Source organism: Salvelinus sp. IW2-2015, linkage group LG4q.1:29 (assembly GCF_002910315.2).
Source record: "Salvelinus sp. IW2-2015 linkage group LG4q.1:29, ASM291031v2, whole genome shotgun sequence".
NCBI lineage: Eukaryota > Metazoa > Chordata > Actinopteri > Salmoniformes > Salmonidae > Salvelinus > Salvelinus sp. IW2-2015.
The window spans coordinates 15346026-15373636 of NC_036842.1; the positions used below are offsets into that span (position 1 = coordinate 15346026).

The window sequence follows — 27611 nt, forward strand, 5'->3', positions numbered from 1 at the left end:
TGACAAAGCAAAAACAGGTTTTAGGAAATGTTTGTAAATGTATAATTATTAAAAAACATAAATACCTTATTTACATAAGTATTTTGACCAAATCATGGTTTTAGCCACCTCCAAAATAGGACGTTTTGAGTGAAGTGACAATGTAAAATGTGCTATTTTTATTTTTATATGCACCCTTTCTGTTTTTTACAATCCATGATCTTGTCTGTCTAACTGATGATTTATGGTGCTTCAAGACAACTAAGAACTCTGGGGGGAAAAACGAGGTCAAATCATGACATCAGTGATTCTCAGGTTGGAAAGTGGAGCTCTAGAGAGTGGCCTGAGTTTCCGACTTGGAATTCTGAGTTGGATGAACTTTGAAAATATGATCATATATTTAAAAACCATATGTAAACGTGACATACATATTAAAATATATGATCATATATTATCATATATTTTAAGAACATATATAATAATCACTTTGAATCTGATTTTGCCCGACCTCAATTCAACCTATCAGAAAACCGGGCTTGCCCATCTTGGTAAGGGGCCGGCCGTTGCCCACTGATCAGCCAAAGGCTCATTAGAGATTGGGGCAATGGGTAAGGTTATGGACGTCACCAGGATGCTGAATAATATACATGATAATAAGAACCGTGCGTCCCATCAGTGGGTGTGTCCCCTTTGGTTATACGCCCACCGTTTCCACTCAAGAAGAGGCGGGTTATGATGATGTCATGTGGGATGCGGTAGCGCCATTTTGAACTGTCTGTGGATGGTGGGTGTCGGAAGGGTGGGAAGACTTGTCGGGGAGGGTGTGTGAGTGAACAAGCCAGAACGTCTCGGTCTCACGATTCAGTTTCTTCATTTGAGAGACCGCTTGCACGAGTCATAACCTGACAAACAAGCCCGGGAATCCCTCTAGCCATGGCAGGTAAATTGAAATAGTAACATGTTAGCTAAATAGCTGCTAGTAAATCTACCGGCGGTAATAACGTTAGCTAGCGACCTTAACCAGCTAGCTTGCTAGTTATATACAATGCTGTATTTAGACGTATATGTACGTCTAGTTAACTCATTGCTAAAGCTAACTAACTCATGTGTCACTGGGCCTCACCAATCATCTTCGCTGGGGACGTCCAACTTTACAGGCTAACGTTAGCTAGATGTGGCTAAGTTATAGTTAGCCCCACGTTCCTCTCAATCACATACTATTCATCGCTGTTATTTCATGCAAACTGTTAGTTTGAAACTGTAACGTTAACTACCTAACTATGCCAAAGGCCATACTTTCCTTTTAGTGAGTTAGCCAGCCAGCCAAGTAGTATTTCTGGTAGTACTACTGGTAGCTAAATTATCCCTAATGTGGCACTGTCGCGCTAGCATGACCGGCGAGTTGAGCGGGAGTCTTGATGTGAAAGATGGTGGGGTGGGTGGATGGTGAGGTGGGTGGATGGTGACTGGCTTCTTCCGAACGGCACTTTGCACCTGTAACACAACGATGTCCACCTTTAATGCCACACCACCACCATCATCGATTTAGCCATGAGTCACGGTTCTATTGCTGGATGTGGGCTTTGCTTTAATATTTATGTGTGCTTGAACGTGAAGATTACCGTGCCATTTCCCTCAGGCTGGGATTGCATTGCTAGGTGGGCCAATAATGACTTGGCTGAAATCAATGCTAACCATCTATGACTCAGTTTATGCATGAGATTCAGTGTCTGCCGAAAGTATACAGCGCTCTAAATATAGAATTGTCTTCTTCCAGCTTCTATTGCAGTGGTTGTCTGATTTTATTTTATTTAACTAAGCAAGTCAGTTAAGAACAAATTCATATTTACAATGAAGTCCAAACCCTAACGACGCTGGGCCAATTGTGCGCTGCCTTAAGGGACTCCCAATCATGCCTGGTTGTGGTACAGCCAGGAATTGAACCAGGGTCTGTAGTAACGCCTCTAGCTCTGAGATGCAGTGCCTTAGACCGCTGCGCCTCTCGGGAGCCCTAATGATGGGATAAGGTATTACTTGTTGACAGAGGGCTCCATGGTGCTTGTATCACTTTTTGCAGAGGCAGATGTCAACCTAGTTTAGCGCACTTACAATTGTGATCACTTGTAGTCAGCCAAGTTACATGCTAGATGTATGAGGTTTCCCATTGTCTTTTATTGATGGGACATTTAGGCTTCACTCTACATTGACAACATTCTAGTCATACCTGCTCCTCCTGCAGTTAAAACACACCCAACACATCCCAGACATGTTTTAATCAACAAATCTAACCAGTTCCATTGTGCAATAACATAAATCATTACTTGTGGAAATGTACAACTCAACCTGTTTCATTGTGCAATTACTGTTTATTATTATGGAGAACCTGTCGGGATACTATACCTGTAATAACCCAGCCAGAGAGCTGGGCTAGAACTAGTTGACCTGTTTCAGTGGTTATTTATACATCTCTGTGGGAAATGTCTATTCCTTATCCATTATATAATACTGTAGTAGTATTTCCCCAGCCTTGACCTAGTGTATGATGTTTGACGTTAACAGCTGTTGAGGGTGGCAGGTAGCCTAGTGGTTACAGTGTTGGGCCAGTAACCGAAAGGTCGCAAGTTCAGATATCCGAAACGACAAAGTGAAAAAGCTGTCAATGTGCTCTTGAGCAAGGCACTTAACCCTAATTGCTCCGGTGTTGCTGTTGATAATGGCAGACTCAGGCCTTGACCCCACTCTCTGAGGGTGTCTCAGGGGAAGTTGGGATATGCAAAAAACACATTCCAGTAGGGCAAATAAGCACCCACCTAATTATTTATTATCTTAAGCTGTGCCAGAGGGGTCTCTCTTAACAAGTGTATTATCAAGAGACTGTGGAAGTACAGTCATAGGTCTCCAAGGACTCCTGAGGTTGTTGGTGTTCATTTTGACTGTTGTCAGTCCATGTAGTATCAGATGTTATCAAAGACAAATGAGCTTAATGCACAAGATGGGACCAAGACAGGTCATTTTGTGTCTGTACACAGAATTTTTCGTGGCAATAGTCAGGTCACTGTCAGATTTGTAACATAACCAGTCATGCAATATCTCGATCAGTAACTGTCATTCTGCCATTCAGGAGCTGGAGGTGGGAGCAATGACGTGCAGTGGTGCTTCTCACAGGTGAAGGGGGCCATTGATGACGACGTTGCCGAAGGTAAGGGCTCTTCACAGGTCATAGTGGCAGTAGTTGTTGCAGAATCATCATGGCTTCCTAGTATTTATTCATATTTCACAAATTATGTTGTGCTGGATAAATGGTACTCAATGCAACACGCTTGTCCAGTTATCTTTCATTCCCTGGCGGTCACCCAGGACTTCTCATCTCCCTTAATATTACACTGCTAACCTCGCAGACAGTCCAGTGCTATGTGTAAGAGTGGCTGCATAGTCAATTTCTGACACACAATGGCTTGCTTGCTGCTTTCTCTTGTCTTTTGTCCTGTGGCCTCATGCTGACACAGTCTGTCTGAACATCCAGTATGGTGCACTGTACGCTAGGGCTGGAAATTGCCAGGGACCTTACAATGCGATATTATCACGATACTTAGGTGCCGATAGGATATGTATTGCGATTCTGTATGTCTGCTGCAGAGGGACAAGAGAGCCTTGAGAAAATGGGTTTTGATAAGTCATGGAAATAAGTGCTGAAAACAAATTGGCTCCCTATTTAAAAAAGCAGATGGAGAACAAGCTATGAAGGGGAAAACGCTGGCGTTTTAGTGTAGGCACAGCCAAGTAGTGAAAAAATAACATTACGACATTATCAAAATGATACGATATATTGTCAAATAATAACCGAGGCACACACACAGAAGTACCAGTCAAAAGTTTCGACACGTCTACACATTCTTTATTTTTACTATTTTCTACATTGTAGAATGATAATGAAGACATCAAAACTATGAAATAACACACATGGAATCATATAGTAACCAAAAAAGTGTTAAACACATCAAAATATGTTTTATTTGAGATTCTTCAAAGTAGCCACCCTTTGCCTTGATGACAGCTTTGCACACTCTTGGCATTCTCTCAACCAGCTTCATAAAGTAGTCACCTGGAATGCATTTCAGTTAACAGGTGTGCCTTGTTCATTTGTGGATCTTCTTTCTTTAATAAGTTTGAGCCATTCAGTTGTGTTGTGACAAGGTAGGGGTGGTATTCAGAAGAGCCCGATTTGGTAAAAGACCGAGTCCATATTATGGCAAGAACAGCTCAAATAAGCAAAGAGAAACGACAGTCCATTACTTTAAGACATGAAGGTCAGTCAATGCGGAACATTTGAAGAACTTTGAAAGCTTCTCCAAGTGCAGTCGCAAAAACCATCAAGAGCTATGATGAAACTGGCTCTCATGATGACCGCCGCAGGAAACGAAGACCTAGAGGTACCTCTGCTGCAGAGGATAAGTTCATGAGTTACTGGCCTCAGAAATTGCAGCCCAAATAAATGCTTCACGGCGTTCCAGACATCTCAACATCAACTGTTCAGAGGAGACTGAATCAGGCCTTCATTGTCGACTTGCTGCAAAGAAACCACTATTTAAGGACACCAATAAGAAGAGATTTGCTTGGGCCAAGAAACACGAGCAATGGACATTAGACCAGTGGAAATCTGTCCTTTCGGTCCTTTTTGGTTCCAACCGCTGTGTCTTTGTGAGATGCAGAGTAGGTGAATGGATGCTCTCCGCGTGTGTGGTTCCCAATGTGACGCATGGAGGCGGTGGTGTGGGGGTGCTTTTCTGGTGACACTGTCTGATTTTATTTAGATTTCAAGGCACATTTAACCAGCATGGCTACCACAGTGTTCTGCAGCGATATGCCATCCCATCTGTTTTGCGCTATCATTTGTTTTTCAACAGGACAATGACCCAAAACATACCTCCAGGCAGTGTAAGGGCTATTTGACCAAGAAAGAGAGTGATGGTGTGCTGCATCAGTTGACCTGGCCTCGACAATCACCTGACTGCAACCCAATTGGGATGAGTTGGACCGCAGTGAAGGAAAGGCATCCAATAAGTGCTCAGCATATGTGGGAACTCCTTCAAGACTGTTGGAAAAGCATTCATCATGAAGCTGGTTGAGAGAATGCCAGGAGCGTGCAAAGGGTGGCTACTTAGGAGAATGTGAAATATAAAATATAGTTTGATTTGTTGAACACTTTTTTTTTTCTTTTTTTTTTCTGTTACTATGTGATTCCATGTTATTTCAAGGTGTTGATGTCTTCACTGTTATTCTACAATGTAGAAAATACTAAAAATAAAGAGGCACTGGGCATATGGATGGCAGGAATCAACAACTAGATTAGCCACAGGGTGAAATTTTTACTGGTCAGGGGGCCGGAACATGATTTACAAATCATTAGCACCAGTGACTAGATAAATAAAAAGTGGTCAGCTTAAGCAGATGCTAAGCTACAGGACTGTTTTGCTAGCACATACTGGAATATGTTCCGGGATTCTTCCTATGGCATTGAGGAATACACCACATCAGTCATTGGTCATCAGTCATCAATAAGTGCATCGATGACGTTGTCCCCACAGTGACCATACGTACATACCCCAACCAGAAGCCATGGATTTACAGGCAGCATCCGCACTGAGGTAAACACTAGAGCTGCCGCTTTCAAGGAGCGGGACTCTAACCCGGAAGCTTATAAGAAATCCGGCTATGGCTTCTGACGAACCATCAAACAGGCAAACTGTCAATACAGGACTAAGTTCGAATCATACTACACCGGCTCCGACGCTCGTCTGATGTGGCAGGGCTTGCAAACAATTACAGACTACAAGGGGAAGCACAGCTGAGAGCTGCCCAGTGACACGAGCCTGCCAGAAGAGCTAAATTTGCTTCTATGCTCGCTTTGAGGCAAATAACACAAACATGCATCAGAGCACCAGCTGTTCCGGATGACTATGTTATCGTGCTCTCTGCAGCCGATGTGAGTAAGACCTTTAAACAGTTACATTCCAAGGGCGCAGGGCCAGACGGATTACCAGGACGTGTACTGCGAGCATGCGCTGACCAACTGGCAAGTGTCTTCACTGATATTTTTAAACCTCTCCCTGACCGAGTCCGTAATACCAACATGTTTTAAGCAGACCATCGCATTCCCTGTGCCCAAGAACACTAAGGTAACCTGCCTAAATGACTACAGACCTGTAGCATTTACATCTGTGGCCATGAAGTGCTTTGAAAATCTGGTCATGACTCACATCAACACCATCATCCCAGAAACTCTAGACCCACTTCAATTTTCATACCACCCCAGCAGATCCACAGATGATGCAATCGCTATTGTACTCCACACTGCCCTTTCCCACCTGGACAAAAGGAACACCTATGTGAGAATGCTTTTCATTGACTACAGCTCAGCGTTCAACAACAAAATGCCCTCAAAGCTCATCAATAAGCTTAGGACCCTGGGACTAAACACCACCTTCACTAACTGGATCCTGGACTTCCTGACGGGCTGCCCCCAGGTGGTAAGGGTAGGTAACACTACCGCCACGCTGATCCTCAACACAGGGGACCCTTAGGGGTGCATACTCAGTCCCCTCTACTCCCTGTTCACTCATGACTGCACGACTCCAACACCATTACATTTGCCGACAACACAACAGATGTAAGCCTAAGCACAGACAACGACGAGACAGCCTATAGGGAGGAGGTCAGACCTGGCCGTGTGGTGCCAGGACAACAACCTCTTCCTCAACATGATCAAGACAAAGGAGATGATTGTCGAAAGAGGATTGAGCACGCCCCCATTCTCATCGACGGGGCTGCAGTGGAGCAGGTTGAGGGCTTCAAGTTACGTCCACATCACCAACAAACTAACATGGTCCATGCACACCAAGACAGTTGTGAAGATGGCACGACAAAACCTCTTCCCCCTCAGGAGACTGACAATGTTTGGCATGGGTCCTCAGATCTTCAAAAGGTTATACAACTGCACCATTGAGAGCCACCTGACTGGTTGCATCACTGCCTGGTATGGCAACTGCTCGGCCTGACCGCAGGGCACTACAGAGCCATGTGGAAGAAAATTTGCAAAACAAACATGGAAGAGTGACAGAGCACGGAGACACAGAGCTCGTACCTAAAGAGGGACAACTTCGGTCTCATGGACGTGGTTTGGGTATGAAAAGTCTGACACGGACCAGAAAACCGTCCACTGCAAAATGTCGCAGGCCGGTCCCGACAACAGGCTCAAACACCACTAACCTCTTTTACCACCTACGCGAGAATCATGTCAAACAGTACGGAGAGAGTCTACAGATGAGACCCAAAAATGTATAGACGACTGCTCAAAACAAACCCCCTAATCAGACGTTGCAAGTTCCTTTTGCCCGCAGCACACCATATGGCAAAGAATCACAAAGATGGAAGGAGATGACAGCTGCCGTTACAACTTACATCTGCAAAGACATGGCCACAATTTACATGGTCAAGAAACAGGGGTTTCATGAGTTGGTGCTAACACTCAACCCAAGGTACCAAATGCAAATTGATATGTGGCACACAATGCCAAAATAACATGCAAAACAGACGAGACCTGGTTTAAAAAATAGTTAATTATTTTGTTTAACTATAGTTGAAGTGTTTGTTTTCTATTTACCTTTTTAGATTTTATAAATTGTTACGTGCTTAATTGAAAAATTTGCTAAGGTACTTACTCATTTGATGATTTTATTTGTTGAGTAATAAGAAATAGGCCTTTACATGTGGTCATTTTATATAAAGTATTTATTCATTGAATTTACAGAAAATGTGCTATGTATCGTTATCGGGATATGAGATTTTGGCCATATCGCCAAGCCCTACTACAGAGGGTGGTGCGAACGGACCGAAACATCACTGGGGCCAAGCTTCCTGCCATCCAAGACCTCTATACCAGGCGGTGTCAGAAGGTCATAAAAATTGCCAGAGGCTCCAGCCACCCTAGTCAGACTGTTCTCTCTGCTGCCGCGCGGTACCGGAGCGCCAAGTCTAGGTCCAAGAGGCTTTTAAACACCTTCTACCCCCAAGCCATAAGACTCCTGAACATCTAGTCAAATGGTTACCCAGACTATTTGCATTGCCTCACCCCCTCTTTACACCACTGTTACACTCTGTTGTCATCTATGCATAGTCACTTTAATATCTCTACCTACATGTACATACTACCTCAACTAACCGGTGCCCCCGCACATCGACTCTATCGGTACCCCCTGTATATAGTCTCGCTATTGTTATTTTACTGCTGCTCTTTAATTACTTTTGACATTTTATCTGTATTTTTCTGAAACTGCATTGTGGGTGGGGGCATGTAAGTAAGCATGTATTCTGCGCACGTGATTAACATTTGATTTGATCACATCTCTATTAGGCGTGGGAATAGTTTGAACGGATTTCCAATTAAAATCACTTGGAGCTGATTTGGTGGTGTTTTTAGTCAATCCAACACCAACCAAAAAATCGGAGCTACCAAATAAAATCACTGGTGGCGATATTATCCATTTTCACCATTGTGGTTCTATATGTATTGTGATTCGATATTCCAAACATTGCTCAGAGGAACTAGAGTGTCTAATTGGAAAACAACAAGTTTTGATCAGTCATGGAAATAAGTGCTGAAAACATGTGGGGGTTCAGGGCATTGACAACGCGGTGTGTCCATGTCCTCCTTAAACACGATACACACACGCCCCCGGGTGTTTAGCCCACGCTATGGCCTCCTGCTGCAACATTGAGCAGAAAGACAATGCTGAGAAAATGGGCAACAGTGGGTTAAAGTGTCAGCTTTTGTCTACAAAGCCTCCATACTGCTGTTGGGGGAATGTGCTGCAGCCTGTAGGAACTCGGTTACTGATCATTGTCTGCTTTGGACGCCATCACATCCTCAGTGGAATGCTATGGCCTACATCCACCCAGATACTCATCCAGCCCTAAGACTCCAGCTCCCGGATAGCCGATAGACCTCTAAACAAATTCAGTGCTAGTTACGTTAAATGCTAACTGCTGTCTCATGGATACAACCATCTGAAACTTCTCTCTGAATATATGTTGTGTTGGGTAGAATTTGTATTTTATTTAACTAGGCAAGTCAGTTAACAAATTCTTATTTACAATGACGGCCTAGGAACAGTGGGTTAACTGCCTTGTTCAGGGGTAGAACGACAGATTTTTACCTTGTCAGCTTGGGGATTCGATCTAGCAACCTTTCAGTTACTGGCCCAACGCTCTAACCACTGGGCTACCATATTTAGATTTTCTCATGACTTATAGAAGTCAAATCTAAATTAATTGCATCTGTTTTGTGTTCAGCCGACATCATATCTACCGTGGAGTTCAACCACTCAGGGGAGCTGCTAGCCACAGGAGACAAGGGTGGCAGGGTCGTCATCTTTCAGCAGGAAATAGAGGTAAGACTGGAAGTCCGAAAGTTTGGAGTTTTTAAAATCAACATTTTTATTTGCTTTTGAATGGAAAGGAGTTGATGTGGAAAACAAATTAAGCTAACATTTTTGACCCTCCCCTCTGCCTCCTCCATTCCTTACTCCTTTTTCTTTCTCTTCATCTATTCCCTCTCTCCAACAGAATAAGAGTCAGCCACAGTGCCGTAGTGAGTACAATGTTTACAGTACTTTCCAGAGCCATGAGCCCGAGTTTGACTACTTGAAGAGTTTAGAGATCGAGGAGAAAATCAACAAAATCCGCTGGCTGCCCCAGAAGAACGCAGCTCAGTTCCTGTTGTCCACAAACGGTCAGTCGGTTTTCACTGAACTTTCACACGTGCATGCCATCACATCACTGAGCTTTGTTTATCTGTTAAATGTATTTATCCAGTCCTGTGTTCTGATTGGCAGACAAAACCATAAAGTTGTGGAAGATCAGTGAACGAGACAAGCGACCAGAGGGCTACAACCTGAAAGAGGAGGATGGACGCTACATAGACCCCAACACTGTCACTGCACTTCGAGTACGTGCTTCGCTGATTACATGCCAGGGGCTAAAGTTGGGGCCGTGTTCTGCGCAATCATGTGACAGTGCGATATTTATTCTGTATTTTAAGCTCTCTAGAAACTATTGCACACACCAACAAAAAAATCTGAGGATGGTGCTGGACCAGCTGACACAGATAAAAGGGGAACAGTTTGATAAAATCCTGGCATGTCAAGTAATTGCTATTAAAAAACAAAAAAAAACAAACAAACAAACAACAAAAAATATAGAAAATATATTTAAAAAAAAAAAATAGGGCCCTAGTTATAGTATAGAGAAACACTAGTCACTGTGGGTGTAGCCTATACCCTTAGCGCCTCACCCGCTGACTACCCTCTGTACCCTTGCAGGTGCCTGTGTTTAGACCCATGGACCTCATGGTGGAGGCGAGCCCTCGCAGGGTGTTTGCCAACGCGCACACCTACCACATCAACTCCATCTCCATAAACAGTGACCATGAGACGTATCTATCCGCAGACGACCTGCGCATCAATCTCTGGCACCAGGAGATCACCGACCGCAGCTTCAGTATCCTCGACCAGCTGTTAATTATAGGATGGTTGAGGGAAGGGACAGAGGGGTGTGTGTGTACGTTTACCCCCGATGTGTCCCAAATCTCTTCTCAGTAGGTGTGCTAGTCCCCCTTGACTCTAGCCCCTCCCAGACATTGTGGATATAAAGCCAGCCAACATGGAGGAGCTGACGGAGGTGATTACAGCAGCTGAGTTCCATCCACACCAGTGCAACACCTTTGTCTACAGCAGCAGCAAGGGCACCATCCGCCTCTGTGACATGAGGGCATCAGCACTATGTGACACGCACTCCAAATGTGAGTACCTATGATCAACAGGCACCTAGTGGCCACTGCAACCTCTGTATAAGGGGTTTTCACGTTTGACCATTATAAAATGGCTTGACGGAATTCACATTGCTGCATAGTTAGAGATGTGGGAATATCTTGTTTTCACATTAGATGTGGGGGGGGGGGGGGGGGCTAGCTAGCACAGCAACATGCACCTTATTATCTCTAATAGCAGTTAACTTGAACTAACTTGACCTCTCCAGTGTTCGAGGAGCCGGAGGACCCCAGCAACCGCTCCTTCTTCTCTGAGATAATCTCTTCCATCTCAGACGTCAAGTTCAGCCACAACGGGCGCTACATGATGATCCGTGACTACCTGTCTGTCAAGATTTGGGACCTCAACATGGAGAACAGGCCCGTGGAGACATACCAGGTGAGACTGGCAGAGGGAGTGTGGGGACTTGAAGTTTGAGAAAGTCAACAGGCTGTTTTAGTGCACGTTTTTATCAGGGACTGACCACACCTAATTTCCTGCATGTAGCTTCAGATAATGTCCACTAGGGGGACTCTGTCTGTTCTTGCCAGACTGCTGTGCTATCACACCCTGAAATGAGAAGTTTTACTTTGAACTTATGTTGTAGGCCATTTCAATCATCTTAACCCTCCTATTCAGAATATTTTACCCAAAATGACTCATGAATACCGAGTTGACCGCTGAGGTTAGTGTATGTTACACCATGTTGATTAGCTCTGGCCTGTCTTTTTCCCTCATGGCAGGTTCACGAGTACCTCAGGAGTAAGCTGTGCTCGCTCTATGAAAATGACTGCATCTTCGACAAGTTTGAGTGCTGCTGGAACGGAAATGACAGGTTAACATTCATTGCCATGTTCTCAAATTGTATTCATAAAAACAACAAGCCCAAGGTTCTTCATTTCCTTGTTTTAATCCTCTCTCATTTTCCTTTCCAGTGTGGTGATGACGGGCTCATACAACAATTTCTTCCGGATGTTTGACCGGGGCCAGAGGCGTGACGTGACCCTGGAGGCGTCCCGGGAGGGCAGTAAGCCACAGCAGGTCCTGAAGCCCCGCAAGGTGTGTGCCGACGGGAAGCGGAAGAAGGATGAGATCAGTGTAGACAGCCTGGACTTCAACAAGAAAATCCTCCACACTGCCTGGCACCCTCAGGACAACATCATCGCCGTGGCAACCACCAACAACCTCTATATATTCCAGGACAAAGTGAACTAGATGTTTTCTGTGAAGGCAGACTCCACTACCTTCAGCCTTTAATTTTAGTCAAGAACAAAATGTGTGACAACATCGCCGTCAACAACAACTAACCTGTCATTGGACAAAACAGACTTTGCAATGTTTCCAGGTGTGGAAAACTGGAACCATATTCTTGCCCACCATCAGCCTCTGTGGCACAGTGATGCGTCACTCACCATGATATTGTTTTGGTGGTGATGTGCCAATCTGTGCGTCGCCTGCCCAGTATCGCCCAGCCCCAGGGCAACATGGGAAACTCGTTTAATTTATATGTATGTCTGACATGCACAATTTCTTTGGGGGGGGGTCGAGGGCTAGTAAAAAAAAWTTTTTTTAAACACGCCGAGAACCATCCCTGCTCCTTCAGCACCTCTCATTGTCTGGTGCCATAGTCATGTTTTTTTTTTATTAGTCAACTGCCAAACTGTTCTGTTTTAATTCAATTACAAGAACTGGTGTTCTGTTTCTATTGTTTCTCATACCACATACTTCTCCAAGAGCCTCCATCTCTTACTTACACACAGAAATATTCAGACACATTTATCAAAGAGCCTAGCTGTTGGTGTACTGCTGCACCTCAGGAACCGTCTAAAACATCTACTCAGAGCATGTTGTATGTAGTATGACTGGTCCTACACTACATGACCAAAAGTATGTGGACACCTGCTTGTCAAACTTCGCATTCCAAAATCATGGGCATTATTATGGAGTTGGTGCTATAACGGCCTCTGCTCTTCTGGGAAGGCTTTCCACTAGATGTTGGAACATTCAGCCACGAGCATTAGTGAGGTCGGGCACTGATGTTGGCTGTTTACGCCTAGCTCGCAGTCGGTGTTCCAATTTATCCCAAAGATGTTTGATGGTGTTGAGATCAGGGCTCTGCCGGCCCGTCAAGTTTTTCCTCACCGATCTCGACAAACCGCAACTGAATGGACCTCGCTTTGTGCACAGGGGCATAGTCGTTCTCAAACAGGATAGGGCCTTCCCCAAACTGTTGCCACAAGTTGGACACACAGAATCGTCTTGAATGTCATTGTATGCCGTAGCTTTAAGTTTTCCCTTCACTGGAACTAAGGGGCCTAGCCCGAACCATGAAAACAGCCCCAGTCCATTATTCCTCCACCACCAAACTTTACAGTTGGCATTATGCATTAGGGCAGGTAACATTCTCCTGGCATCTGCCAAACCCAGGGGTCGTCCATCGGACTGCCAGCTGGTAAAGCGTGATTCATACTCCAGAGAACACGTTTCCACTGCTACAGCGTCCAATGGTGGCAAGCTTTACACCACTCCAGCATTGCACATGGTGTTCTTAGGCTTGTGTGCAGCTGCTCGGCCATGGAAACCCATTTCATGAAGCTCCCGACGAACAGTTCTTGTGCTGACGTTGCTTTCAGACACAGTTTGGAACTCGTTGCAACTGTGGACATACAATATTTATGTGCTTCAGCACTCGGCAGTCAAGTTCTGTGAGCTTGTGTGGCCTGCCACTTCACGGCTGAACCGTTGTTGCTCCTAGACGTTTCCACTTCACAATAACAGCACTTACAGTTGACTGGGGCATCTCTAGCAAGGCAGAAATTTGATGAACTGACTTGTTGAAAAGGTGGCATCCTATGATGGTGCCACGTTGAAAATCACTGAGCTCTTCGGTAAGGCCAATGTTTGTCTATGGAGATTTGCTCGCTGTGTGCTCGATTTTTATATACCCGTCAGCAGCGGCTGTGCCTGAAATAGGTGAATTCGCTTATTTGAAGGGATGTCCACATACTTTTGTGTGTGTCTGCACACACTACTAGATCTATAACCAGTCAGTGGCCCAGTGAGGACTCCTTACATCTGCTTGGGAGAGACTTTACTGAGTCTTGCAACCAAGGAGTTCTTGCTGTGTCTCTAAAAAATAAATAAGAAATCTTGGTTTTCTGTTGTCAAAGAGACACACATTCTGAGATTTGTCATATTTATAAATGGAACAAAAGTAATATCCGTTTTATTTGTTTTCTTTAAGGTGAAGTGAAATCTCTTGATGTGTTTTATATTGTCGGGAGTATCCCCTTTTCATACCTCGCTTAGTGATCTTTCTATTGCAGAAAAGCAATACTTCATTATAGGAAAACCTCAGTCATTCCAAGTGCTATACAGTGTCATACTTGATCTGTGTCATAGTACTCCCAATATTATACAGCAAATTACATAGTGAAACGCTAAAGATGTGTGTAGCAGTTCATGAAGAACTGCCATGAAAGTGGCAATGTTCAAAAAAAAAAAACTGAATCGGAGTGAAGTGGAACTCACTCATCAATACCATGCTCTATGATTTTGCTCGTCAACTTATGTCTACACACATTGCAATTTGACAGTTGAAATCATGATGCCTCCAATCATGTTTGACAATTACAAATATAATACAGCTGTTGTAAATCTATAGTGACAATGACAGGAATAAAGTACTTTTTTTTTTATTATTTTTTTTACTAATGTGTCGTCCCCTGGTCTTTACATTTTAATAGATATCAATAGTAATGGCGTCTTTTTGTAGTAACTAACTCTGCCAGGGCTCGTCTGTGTTTTGGATAAACACTGAAAATGAGGTCTATGGTAAACAGGCTTTGGAGATCATGTTTTGTTCTATGAGGATCTTCAACTGTTTATGTAATCAAAACAAGCACATAAAGGCTTTCCTAATTCATAAAGATAACATATCTTCTAGAACATAACATATAAGATTGCCTAAACCTGTGTTAAACACTGAAATAAGGTCTAAAAGGTTATCCCAAAACCCTATTCTTTCCCTATTAATTCCCCACCTCCCCCATAGGAATGGCCGAACGAGCAGAGGTAACTTATTTCAGTTTTTTAAGACTATAAACTGACGAACTCGATGCCACTTCAGATTGGACCATATTCATGCCCTTGTTTAGTCCAATGTTGACATCACTCTGATAACACCCACTTTGAAGTAGCAGTGCTGGCTATTTATGCACCAGGTACATAAAGTTCTTAACATTTTTTTTATTTTTTATATATAAACAAGTGCCAAACTTAAGTTCACCTCACACTTATTTAGGTTGTTTTGAGGGTCTTATTGCACAATGCAACATTATATCCCCATGCATAGGAGTATCCTTTGATCTACTAACAACTGGGTATTGAGGGATGGCATTGGCATCTTGGGGTACGTGCCGATGTGCGCGTTCTCAAATGAAGATTTTCTTTCACGTCTTGTAAATATACAGATGATGCCTTTACAGAGTTGTGAAAGTAGTGAACTACAATTTTATAATTTATTCCTGTTATTTTCTCACGATGTGGTGTCAGAGGTATAATACGAACGGGGGTGGTCAATTTCCAGCACGTTACGTAATGTTAGTCTGCCTATGCTTTTTGCCTGCCTTTGTTACTAAAGAACTGGCTCATCTGACGTCATCACAGAGCTCCAGGAAGATTGCAGTGCTCATAACCACTGGTTCCAGATCAGCTAACAGAACACCTATTTTAACTGTGTTGGCGGTAGCTATTCTGCAACAAAGTAAAGGCGACTCAGGTCAGTTTTGGTACGCGGATGCGCGCACGTCCGAATGTTTGGAGGGAGTGTGCGTGTTCGATTGACTGTCATATGCAAGCCACCCTGCTCACAGGCACGATGTCTGAAGCTGCTGCTGTAGCGGAGAATAACGGAGACGCTGGAATAAATGGTATGATTCGTCGAAATGCTTAGCTATATTTTACTGTTATTGTTTATTAGAAAACTTGTCAGGTAATTTGAATCATTGTCTTTTGATACTTTACTATTTGACTTTGAGTGTATAAACAATATCTAGTGAGTTTTGGGTTGGTTTTCTACGTAGTCATGGAGAAGGGTTGGGGAAGGACCTACATTGTGCTATTCCTGTTTTCTGTATTGACAGTATCATGGACCAATGTGATTTTAAGAGGCGGTATAAACCGTAAGATTGATCAACAGTAAAACCAATCGTTGATGCACGCGGTGCTGAATAGGCGGGATAAAGTGGATGTCAACAAGACGAGATGGAATAAGTCTGAGAGCTCGAAAATGGAGTTAGGTTAACGTTAGATGTTCCTAAATTAACATTTTAGTGCACATACCCGAGTTTTGAGGAAAGTATTACGAAAACCTAACGAAACATACTTGGAATATATTAAGTGTTTTTATTAAATGCATAGTCAGCTAATTGTGTAACAGTGTAATAGATATGTCTTCTTGCCGTGGATGTAAACATAGCAAACTGGCCTAGTTAATCTGACTATGGGTTTAAATATAGACCAGCAAAGAGTAGCTGATAAAACTACACGTGCACCTCTAAGCACACCTGCTGCACTCAGTCTGGTCAATTTGTATGTAGCAGCCTGATACTTCTGGGTAGCCTGCTACTGTGAAAATAATAATACAATATGATCAGTCTAATGAACTGTTATACCAGGTATATGGTCATTTGCTTGATTATAGGTGTATTTACTATCAACCCCTAACAACAATTTAAACACAATTTAGTGCTGAACAATTTAGTGATATTTTTGGGGGTAGTTCGGTTATTAAAACATAATCATGGTTTTCGATTTTTTATACATTCTATGTATTATGAAATAATGGAAATTCCAAAGAACTAAATAATGAACATTCAATTACCAGAACATTACAACTATTCCATTGCCTCTGTCAGGTCCACATTAGGTAGACATCGATAGAAAAATATGAAATTACAATGAAACAAAATAGTCTCTTATTTCTTCTTGGAAAGTTAGTTTAGCTGTATCGCGCAAGTTAAATGTGCCGCTACTCCTGTTTTTCGGGTTGCATCTTCCCAGGTCCTGGTAGGGTAAGCAAAACTCTGTGAGTTGTGTGTACTGTCAGTCTGTCACCCAACAGCCTGTGACCTATGGGTCAGAGTGCAAAATTCTCTCCTCTACCTATCCCTTTTATCGGAGGATATTGGGATTCCTTGTCTTGTGCTGATTTAGCCCACCAGCTAGTGTGTGTGTTGGCCACCGTAGCCTGGCGCTACCCTTTTCAAGATATCCGCCACTGCTTTGCTCGTTATCAATGCCCACCGGGCACTAGTCATCCTTCAACTATTTAAAACTCAACCGGGTCACTTCCCTAGATAACTGTGTCTAAGAAGGTTGTTAGCCTAGCCAGCTATAAAACATGCGATTCAGATTGCATCCCTTTCCCCTAGCTTGTTTACCAACTCCACCTAGATGCCACTGTGTTGTCAGCTTGGTTTACCATAAATAAGCCTACGTTTAAACATAATTTTCCTGCTCCAGCCCTGTGGTCATAGCTAGGCTCACCTGAAATTATTTGCGGGTGCTGTACAACTCCCGCCAGATTATTGTAGCTCTCTACCTTTACTGTGTATTGTGGTAGCTGTTGTAATACATTCTCCAGTTACTATTGTTAGTTAATTTGATTAATCTGTATATTGCATAAGAAATATGTTATATTTATGTCCTTTTTAACGTCACGTTCTGAGCTGAGAGAACACCGCATCACCATGATGCTGAGCATTCATGGCTGTTCCTCTTGTGTAGCTGAACTACAAGTAGAAGATGGTCATGACCTGTGCCCTGCTGCCAAGGCGTTGGCCACCTGCATGAGGCCCTTTCAGACCTCTGCATTAACTGTGCCATCCTGCCTGTGAGGGAAGCGCGGCTAGGCAGAGTTGAGGCATCTACACCGTTCAGTGTGCCACCTTCACCGGCTTTTCTTACAGAGCTTCAGAGATGCTGGGCCAACCCGTGGGCTCTGGGCCAACCCGTGGGCTCTCGCCCACCACCAAAGCTAGTAGGATGCTATCTGCCATGCGTGACGCAAAACATTGGCTGGACCATATGCCTAAAGTGGATGAATGCATAGCAGAGCTGATGCTCTACCCCAGATGAAGCCCTGAAGGATGATGCCCGCTGCCCCAGACCTCCGTGCAAGGCCACAGATGAGCTACTGTCATGGGTCTACGACACAGCTGCCCACATTGGGAACTCTCTCTGTGTTCATGCTAGTACAGAACAGGATGCTCCAGCTAGACCATGCAGACCTGATTCTCTGCAACCTGAATGATGCATTGCATCAAGCTTTTGAGTTCACGACCAGAGCGCTAGGCAGACTGATGTTCACCCTAGTTGTGACTCGTCACCAGGTCTGGCTTGCCCAAGCCCCAATGTCCAATAACTCCAGACGGACTATGAGAAAGCTCCCAGTGGTCCCGGGACTGCTCTTTGACCCTGCGGCAGAGTGGGCCATCAAACATAGAAAACAGTTGAGTCAGGCTACACTGCTGTGGAACCCAGAAACCAGGCATCACAGAGTCATGGCAGAGGGAGGCCTGACGCGTGTGAACCTCGCCGCTCTTCCCGACACACGCCTTTGGCCCTACCACCAGCCTAACACGTGCTTGCCAGCCCCAGACGGCAATGCAGCCAACCCCCAACACCACAAACAGGCGTGGGGAAACGGCTGAGGCGTTTCCCCACTGGCGGGGGTCGGCTGTCTGCCGATTTACCCAGCAGCACTTGACCTACTGGGCATCCTACTCTTCAGACCCATGGGTGGTGATGACCCTCTCACAAGGGTACAGGCTGCAGTTCCGACAACCGACCCCCACCATTCTCAGAGGTCAGAATGTCTTCAGTCACAGACCTCCTGAAAGCTTGCATCCTCAACCAGGAGATGACATCTCTCCTGGAGAAGGGCATGATCAGAAAAGTAAAAGTATCAGAACAGGAAGATGGCTTTTTCTCAACCTATTTCCTGGTTCTGGATTTAAAACTGGTCAATGTTTTCCTAAAAGTTCTTTCACATGTTGCGGACGGTTTATGCTTTCCAGACCGTAGCCGCAGGGGAATGGTTCACGTCCCTCGATTTTAAAGGATACTTATGTTCACATTCCTGTGTTAAAGGAACACAGGCGTTTTTTGTGGTTTGCCTTCCAAGGCCAGGCATACAAGTTTGTGGTATTATCCTTCGGCCTTTCCCTGGCTCCTTGCATCTTCACAAGATGTGTGAGCGCAGCCCTCACCTGCAGGGGATCTGCACTCCCTCTCGAGAGAGTGCGGCCGATGGCACAACGCTGACACTGACACACGTCACCACACTGGGTCTTAACGTGAAAAACGAACAGAGCAACTTCACACCAAGCTAAAATGTCACCTTTTATTGGCATGGCTCTGAACACCTGCACTATGAGGGCATGTATAACACCTCAGCGCGTGGACAGCAACTTTTGTACCCGTTTCCTCCAGCATCTTCACAAGGTCCTTTGCTGTTGTTCTGGGATTGAGTTGCACTTTTCACACCAAAGTACGTTCATTTCTAGGAGACAGAAAGCGTCTCCTTCCTGAGTGGTATGACGGCTGCGTGGTCCCATGGTGTTTATACTTGCGTACTATTGTTTGTACAGATGAACGTGGTACCTTCAGGCGTTTGGAAATTGCTCCCAAGGATGAACCAGACTTGTGGTGGTCTACATTTTTTTTTTCTGGGGTCTTGGCTGATTTCTTTTGATTTTCCCATGATGTCAAGCAAAGAGGCACTGAGTTTGAAGGTAGATCTTGAAATACATCCACAGGTACACCTCCAATTGACTCTAATGATGTCAATTAGCCTATCAGAAGCTTCTAAAGCCATGACATCATTTTCTGGAATTTTCCAAGCTGTTTAAAGGCATAGTCAACTTAGTGTATGTAAACTTCTGACCCACTGAAATTGTGATACAGTAAATTTATAAGTGAAATAATGTGTCGAAACAATTGTTGGAAAAATGACTTGTGTCATGCAAAGTAGATGTCCTAACAGACTTGCCAAAACTATAGTTTATTAACAAGAAATTTGTGGAGTGGTTGAAAAAACAAGTTTTAATAACTACAACCTAAGTGTATGTAAACTTCCGACGTCAACTGTACATTCGTAACTTCCGTTCTAATTCATACCTTTCAGACCGTCAGTACGGTTGAAAGTATGGATGACTCATACCAACAAGGTCGTGAGGAATAGCACAACTAACCTGAATGCGCCAGTGCCATTGGAAGAATGGTAGACCCCATGGTATGGCTGGATACGATGTTGACCTTGTAAAATCTTGAGAACGTGCGTGGTGACGACCAGGTAGCAGCTGCACATATCTGATTCAAGGGGATGTCTCTCAGCGAGGCCCAGAGGACCGAGTGACTTATCAAAACTTCTGGGACAGGGAGCCCTACACCCTTGTAGGCCTGAGCAATGACATCCACAACCCAGTGTGAAAGCCTCTGCTTTGACAAGGCAAGGCCTTGTGCGTGGGTTGCAAGGGGAGCAAAAGGCATGTTTATCAGTGTCACACATACAATGCCTCTAGAGGAAGTACACAGTCAGCACTGTGTTGACCTCCCTTTATGGGGGCTGCTGGGTATGGGCAGATGTGCTAGAGCGTTGCCAAGCCCTGAACTGAGTGAGTTGGCATGCTGTGCTATTTCTGGACACAGTGACATGTGGAAGGTGCAGAACGTTTTTCAGGACACAGTAGGGTGGAGTAGGAAAGTTAGGGTGAGGATCAGGAGCCTTTCATTCGGAAGTTTGAGCGTACATGTTGAGTCAGTTACATTCCAGCTGCAGTGCGAGCCAGGGAGGGAACAAGGTTTGTTATTGTTAGACAGAGCTTACTCACTCTGCCTATAAATAAGTAGATACTAATTTTTGCTGTGTAATTCTCAGAATTGAGAAAAGCTTTATGTCTACTGCAATGTCATTGTCTTGGATAGGATATCTCAGTCCCATCCACACAATGGGTATATTCAGTTTACCTTACTCTTCTCTGGTGATTATGTGAGTCTTTGGAGCCATTGGTTAGGCTATACATACTGGTTCTTATTACCATAAGACATTTGTTTCCATACAACAGCTGATAACAGCTCCACGAAAGCAGAGCGAGCAGCAGCCAGAATGTTCGGCTCACCGCTGGCGTCATGACAACCTTGTTTAGGCCATGGAGCACTGACAATGGACTGTCGACAGTGGCTTTGCTCAGGCTGCTGTGTAATCCTCGGGATGAGTCTGGGGTGCTGAGTTGGACTTGGGGGAGGGGTAGGGGCTGCTGTCATTCAATGTCTGGCCAGTGAAACTGACTGAGAGACTAAGTCAGCTAGGCTGACTGTCACATGACCAGTGTGTTTACTCTCTCTGCTATGAGATCATGTGCTCTGCTTGTGAACCCTAGCGTCCTAACTTCTGGGAGTATGTGAGACATTTTAAGATGGGGAAACCAGAGCGAGAAAGAGACTGGATGTCTCTCCAGTGTCTGTGACTCCCTATAATTTGTATCCTAGTTGTGATTGGCAGTCTCCCCTGCCTAGGCTCATGTAGTAACATGGATCAGCCAGGCTAGGCCATGGCTTGTATATCACAGCAGGTGCTGTAAACTGACAGCACAAAGAGGTATTCACTATCCTGTCATCATGCAGTAATCGAGACTAACAGAACCACTGGCTTAGGTAGGGGTAAAGGTCCAATGCATTATCTTAATATGAAATCATTTCTGGGTAACAATTAAGTACCTTACTGTGATTTATTATAATTTTTTTAAATGGTCAAAAAGAAACAAAAACCTTCATAGCAAGGACCAATTTCTCAAGCAAGAACTTTGCTAGGACTGTCTGGAAGTAGTCTGAATGAGGGGCTTTGTTTTTCGGGCAGAAAGGTTTGAAACTCTGTTATTGGTCTATTAACTTACTTGTGGCCATGTAACGTATGTGGACAGCCCTTCAAATTAGTGGATTCGGCTATTTCAGCCACCCGTTGCTGACAGGTGTATAGAATTGAGCACACAGCGATGCAATCTCCATAGACAAACATTGGCATTAGAATAGCCCGTACAGAAGGGCTCAGTGACTTTCAACGTGACGCCGTCATAGAATGCCACCTTTCCAACAAGTCAGTTCATCAAATTTCTGCCCTGCTAGAGCTGCCCCCGGTCAACTGTAAGTGCTGTTATTGTGAAGTGGAAACGTCTGCCGTGAAGTGGTAGGCCACAAGCTCACAGAACGGGACCACCGAATGCCGAAGCGCGTAAAAATCGTCTCTCCTCTGGAACTGTTGTGTTGCAACAAACTGCCTCTGGAAGCAACGTCAGCACAAGAACTGTGCGTCGGGAGCTTCATGAATGAGTGTCCATGGCCGAGCAGCCGCAAACAAGTCTAAGATCACTATACGCAATGCCAAGCGTCGGCTAGAGTGGTGTAAAGCTAGCCGCTATTGGACTCTGGAGCAGTGGAAACGTGTTCTCTGGAGTGATTAATCATGCTTCACCATTTGGGTTTGGCGGATGCCAGGAGAACGCTTCCTGCCCCAATGCATAGTGCCAACAGTAAAGTTTGGTGGGGGAGAAATAATGATCTGGGGCTGATTTTTATGGTTCTGGCTAGGCCCCTTGGTTCCGGTGAAGGGAAATCTTAACGCTACAGCATACAATGACAGTCTAGACGATTATGTGCTTCTAACTTTGTGGTAACAGTTTGGTGAAGGCCCATTCCTGTTTCAGCATGACATTTCCACCGTGCACAAAGCGAGGTCCATACAGAAATGGTTTGTCGAAATCGGTGTGGAAGGACTTGACTGGCCTGCACAAAGTCTGACCTCAACCCCATCGAACACCTTTGGGATGAATTGGAACACCGACTGCGAGCCAGGCCTAATCGCCCAACATCAGTGCCTGACCTCACTAATGCGCTTGTGGCTGAATGGAAGCAAGTCCCCGCAGCAATATTCCAACATCTAGTGGAAAGCCTTCCCAGAAGAGTGGAGGCTGTTATTGCAGAAAAGGGGAAACCAACTCCATATTAATGCCCATGATTTTGTAATGAGATGTTCGACAAGTAAGTGTCCACATACTTTTAGTGTATATCGCCAGGTGATGTCACCAGGCAGGCCAAAACTCCATTCCACCTAAACAGACACATTTCAGGTGGTCTTTTCAAACAGCTCTTACACTTAAACGGCATTATCATTTTCATGGTGATAATTCACAATTATTCTAACCTGGAAATATACATACAATTTTTGTAAAACAGGATAATCAAGTTTTTGACTACGCTGGGCCTTTTTAAACTTTGTGGTTGTGTGTCTCTGCCAGTCTCTCTGACTCTGTTTCTTTATCCCCCTCGTCATATCGTTCTAGGTATAATGTCTTTTGAAGGATGTTTTTTAATCATTAGGCTATTAGTTCAGCATAGAGGCACAATTTGCCATGGTCTGCAAAACATTTTGACAGAAAACATACAATATATACAAAAACATGGAAAGTAATCATGTACATGTAATAAGTTGTGAAGTTTGATATATTCGCTAAGTATCCCAACTGACAAATGTGACCAATGTCATGTACTGTATGTACGTGTCCTGCAGGGTCCTGGGTGGAGTTGGAGATGAACAGAGCTGCGGCCACAGCTGCGGCGGGGTTGTCCCAGTCTACCTCCACCGTTGGCCAGGCTCTGGGTCTGCTCCCCTTGCCTCAGGTGGTGGAGGAGGAGGTGGTGGAGGCCATTGTGGGGGGCCTAGAGCATGTGCCCTCCTCATCTTCCATCCATAATGGAGACATGGAAAAGATTCTACTGGACGCTCAGCATGAGTCTAGCCGCAGCAACTCTTCCTGTGACAGGTAGGTGGTGCTACAATGAGGAAGAACACAGTTCAGCTTGGCCTTGAAAAAACTAGGTACATATAATAATACAAATCTAGAACCATTCTTAAAAATCACCTGTAACTCTTTTCAATTCACTGTTGAGGTCACATACTAGCCCAAAATCAATGTAGATTTAATCTCTGGATTGATATAGTACTGTATGCTGTTATGGCGCTGTAAATATAATCCGTTTGCAATAGTAAACATCTTCATCACCTAAGTCATTGGACTTAAATCCACTCACACCTCTGCTTTCCCTACCCTCTGAGCCATGAGGTTGCCTGCCATAAACACAGGCTTATCTGGTTGCCCGGTCAGCTGAGTCCGTCAGCTGTCAATGAGTCACCTGAGAATGTTTACCAGGAGTGTTTCTACAACAGCCTACTAATGGTAGAGTTCACAGACAGACTCATCCATCCACTTTGAGGTTGCAGGCTGACGGCAAAGTGAAAGCCTAATAGAGGCATGATTCATATGCACATTGAGCCATCAGAGGCGAGGTCTCTTGATTAATGCATTGGGAATTTGAACAAGCCCCAAATCTTCAACCTGGTTACTGCATACAAGTGTACATTCCTATGCACCAAGGGAGAGAAGACCTGGAGTGCAGTGATTGGCTGTGACTGTTTTTATTTTGTTGTTTGATCTTCCCCACAGTCCTCCCCGGCCTCCTAGTCCCCAGGAGGATGATCATGATGGACAGATCATCTTTGATGTGGACGTGAGCAGCAGAAGAGATGGCCAAGTAAGAGTTATTACTCGGTGTGCCTGAGCTACCTACGTCACATGTATGTTTCCATGATAACATAACCTGCTGCTTCTCTCAGTCTCTTGTGAATGACAACCATAACCTTTGTTACAATGGCGATGGCGACAGGAAACACTAACCGGGTGGGTTTGAATCCATGGACACGGCAGTAGTCTCAGCTTTAGGTTCCATTACAGTTACACACACACACACACACACACACACACAAACTCTGTCAGTGGATGACATGGCAAAGCCACATTTTTATGTTGACGACTGACTCTGTGTCTGTAACCATGGCAGCCTCACACAGGGTTTATTGTATTGTATGGGCGGTCAGCCATATTGTCTCTGCCTCCCCCTGTTTTCTGTATTGAGATCAGTGTCCTAATGCGCAGCATGTGTCCCTTGCAGTCAGAGGAGGATACCCTGGAGAAGGAGAGGGACATGGATATCCTGATGAAGGACTCAGACTGGGTAGCAGACTGGTCCAGTCGGCCCGAGAACATTCCTCCTAAGTGAGTGATGTACACAGTCCCATTGCCCCTAAAACATACAAGTCTTAGTGTATCTGGTCTTCTAGGTAAATCCTAGTGTGTTTGTGCATTTAGTAATACTACTTATGGCTAAATATTTCCACATGATAAGGAGAAGATGAATAATACTGTAATTAATCCACATTTCCTTGCCTGTAGGGAGTTCCATTTCCGCCACCCCCGGCGTTCAGATACACTCAGCATGAGAAAGACCGGGGCGATGAAGAAAGGAGGTGTCTTCTCTGCGGAGTTCCTCAAAGTGTTCATCCCCTCACTGCTACTATCACACATCCTGGTCCTGGGACTGGGGTAAGAGCAAACCTTGGACACATTTGCGATCAACCTCAGTTTGGCAATCATTTGTGTTATAAGTAGGATAATAGCACTTTTTTTATGGAAGTGAAAAAGCCAAGTGATGACATTATGGAAGGCTTGTTTCAACCCATCAATGGGTCTGCATTGAGAATAACATTTCCATTATTTAGCCATTAGCTGGCTAAGTAAACACTTCCTTCTCAGATTAATGTAGACAATTCCTACATGGAATCTCCTGAACAGCTTTCAATGTCCTTCTGTTTATAGTTGTTTACATACAATTAGAAGAACCCCAATCAGATCCAATACATCATGTTGTTTTGTTTACTGGGAATCAGATATCCCTGGAACAAAACTGCATGTACAGAAAATTATTAGCCACTATATATATACAGTGGGGAGAACAAGTATTGGATACACTGCCGATTATTGGATACACTGCCAAGTATTGGATACACTGCCGAGAAAAACTAACAGGTCTGTGAGAGCCGGAATTCTTACAGGTTGGTAGGTGATCAAATACTTATGTCATGCAATAAAATGCAAATTAATTACTTAAAAATCATACAATGTGATTTTCTGGATTTTTGTTTTAGATTCCGTTTTAGATCGGCAGTGTATCAAATACTTGTTCTCCCCACTATATATATGTGTGTGTGTATATGCGCACTCGCGCACTTCCATGCATATTTCTGTATAAACCAGCAGAGGCTCTGTGGTGGCAGCATATAGTGGGCAGCTGCAATGCTCGAGCCCTGTGTATATGCCTGGGTCTAGATAGTAGAACAGCTGCTGCTGGGATGGATGGACACCTGCTGCACCACACCCTTAACACACACTTTGACAGCACACATGACACGGCAGGGACAATCCACAACTCCATCTATCACTTATCAGCCGACTAGTTAATGACTCTGGGTGTAACTGCTCTCTCTCCCCCTCAGGGTGTACATTGGGAAGAGGTTGAGCACGCCCCCTACGAGCTCTTTCTGAGCAAGAAGCTGAACGAGTGCCTGCGGGAAAAATTACGCTGTTGTATGAAGAATGCCCTCTCTCCTCAAACTATACCTCTCCTTTTCCCCCTCTTTCTCTCTCTGCTTTCTCCCACCTAAAGCATTTCCTCCTCCTGTAACCTACGCGGACCTGAAACGTGCTGTGTTCTCAGGACAGATGCGTTGCCTCCAGCCCCCTCCCCCTTCCTTCCTCATTTGTATTAGCTTTTCAAGGAAAAAGTGAGGTCATGTTCCCTTTTCCTCCTGTTTTGGGTGTAATTGTTTATAAAGGGTGTTTTGGGGGGAAGGGAGCAAAGCATAAAACCAAACCAAACTCTTCTACACACTAGCTCCAGCACTCTGTCATGCCTGGTACAAGAAAGAGCTGTCTGCCCCACAGATTTACAAGATAGAAGTAGCCCAAGATTGTGCCATCTACAACGGTGGTTGGGTGAATCTCTCAAGCCCGTCACTTGACCCTGAAAGGGTCTAACTAATTTCAGAAAGAAAGAAGCTAACCTGAAAATGTGAGCATGCCTTTGAAAGTAATCATTTTGTCTATAACTATAAATACAATTTACTGTAGATGTTATGGTCTTTAAAAAAATATTCTTACCACCATAATAAAGTTTTGATTAAGGGTGTTACCATTGTGGCCATGTCAAATCCACAACCACCAGATGCTGTGCATTGGAGAGAGTGCTTGGCCTGCCAGATGAGATGTATCCAGTACATGTCATTGTCTTGTTTCTGTCTTGAGTTCTTTACGACATATCATGGGCCTAGTCATTTAGGCCTGGTTCAATGGGTAAACCTCTGATATGCCTGCGCAACTGTGACAGGTCATCTTACCACCTTACACACTTGTACAGCATACACGCAGACATTTAAGAACGAGTTTATGTAGGTTGTTAGTCCAGCTGGAGATTAACCCTGATGTTTCACCACACTGATAGTTGGAGTCCAGAGGCAGATTAGTTTTAGAGGCACAACCACATGGACAAATTCAAGCATGCTCTGAATGTCACTGCGACCTACAGTACGTCACAGTGCTTAAAGAGGGACCGCAGTGTTTCAAAGTTGAGATTTAAGATGAACTTAAAATGGGTCTGTTTGTACTACCACTCCACCGCTGGATATGGCTGACATCAACCTCTTTATTTCCCTCTACACAACTGCCAAAAGGAACTGAGGTCCACCTTGAACCTCAACTCTTCTCAGTAGCCACGTGCCTCACCTCTGTTCCCAAGACTCCATTGTGGTTCTGTTGGTCA

The 27611-nt window shown here is 44.4% G+C and overlaps 2 protein-coding genes across 2 annotated transcripts; both read left to right on the forward strand.

The window, feature by feature from the left end:
• The first annotated feature begins 743 nt into the window (after positions 1 to 743).
• On the forward strand, positions 744 to 12561 carry ppp2r2ab (protein phosphatase 2, regulatory subunit B, alpha b). Its single transcript, XM_023983894.2, has 10 exons — positions 744 to 919; positions 3101 to 3178; positions 9328 to 9425; positions 9601 to 9766; positions 9870 to 9982; positions 10356 to 10533; positions 10670 to 10834; positions 11071 to 11240; positions 11585 to 11676; positions 11777 to 12561. The coding sequence occupies exons 1-10, from the start codon at positions 913 to 915 to the stop codon at positions 12054 to 12056; spliced, it is 1347 nt and encodes a 448-aa protein (XP_023839662.1). The 5' UTR covers positions 744 to 912; the 3' UTR covers positions 12057 to 12561.
• A 2935-nt stretch (positions 12562 to 15496) lies between these two features.
• On the forward strand, positions 15497 to 26984 carry bnip3lb (BCL2 interacting protein 3 like b). The gene is made up of 6 exons (XM_023983895.2): positions 15497 to 15772; positions 23470 to 23722; positions 24404 to 24491; positions 24909 to 25012; positions 25190 to 25339; positions 26290 to 26984. Exons 1-6 carry the CDS (start codon positions 15640 to 15642, stop codon positions 26336 to 26338), a joined length of 777 nt encoding a protein of 258 aa, XP_023839663.1. The 5' UTR covers positions 15497 to 15639; the 3' UTR covers positions 26339 to 26984.
• The last annotated feature ends 627 nt before the right edge of the window (positions 26985 to 27611 follow it).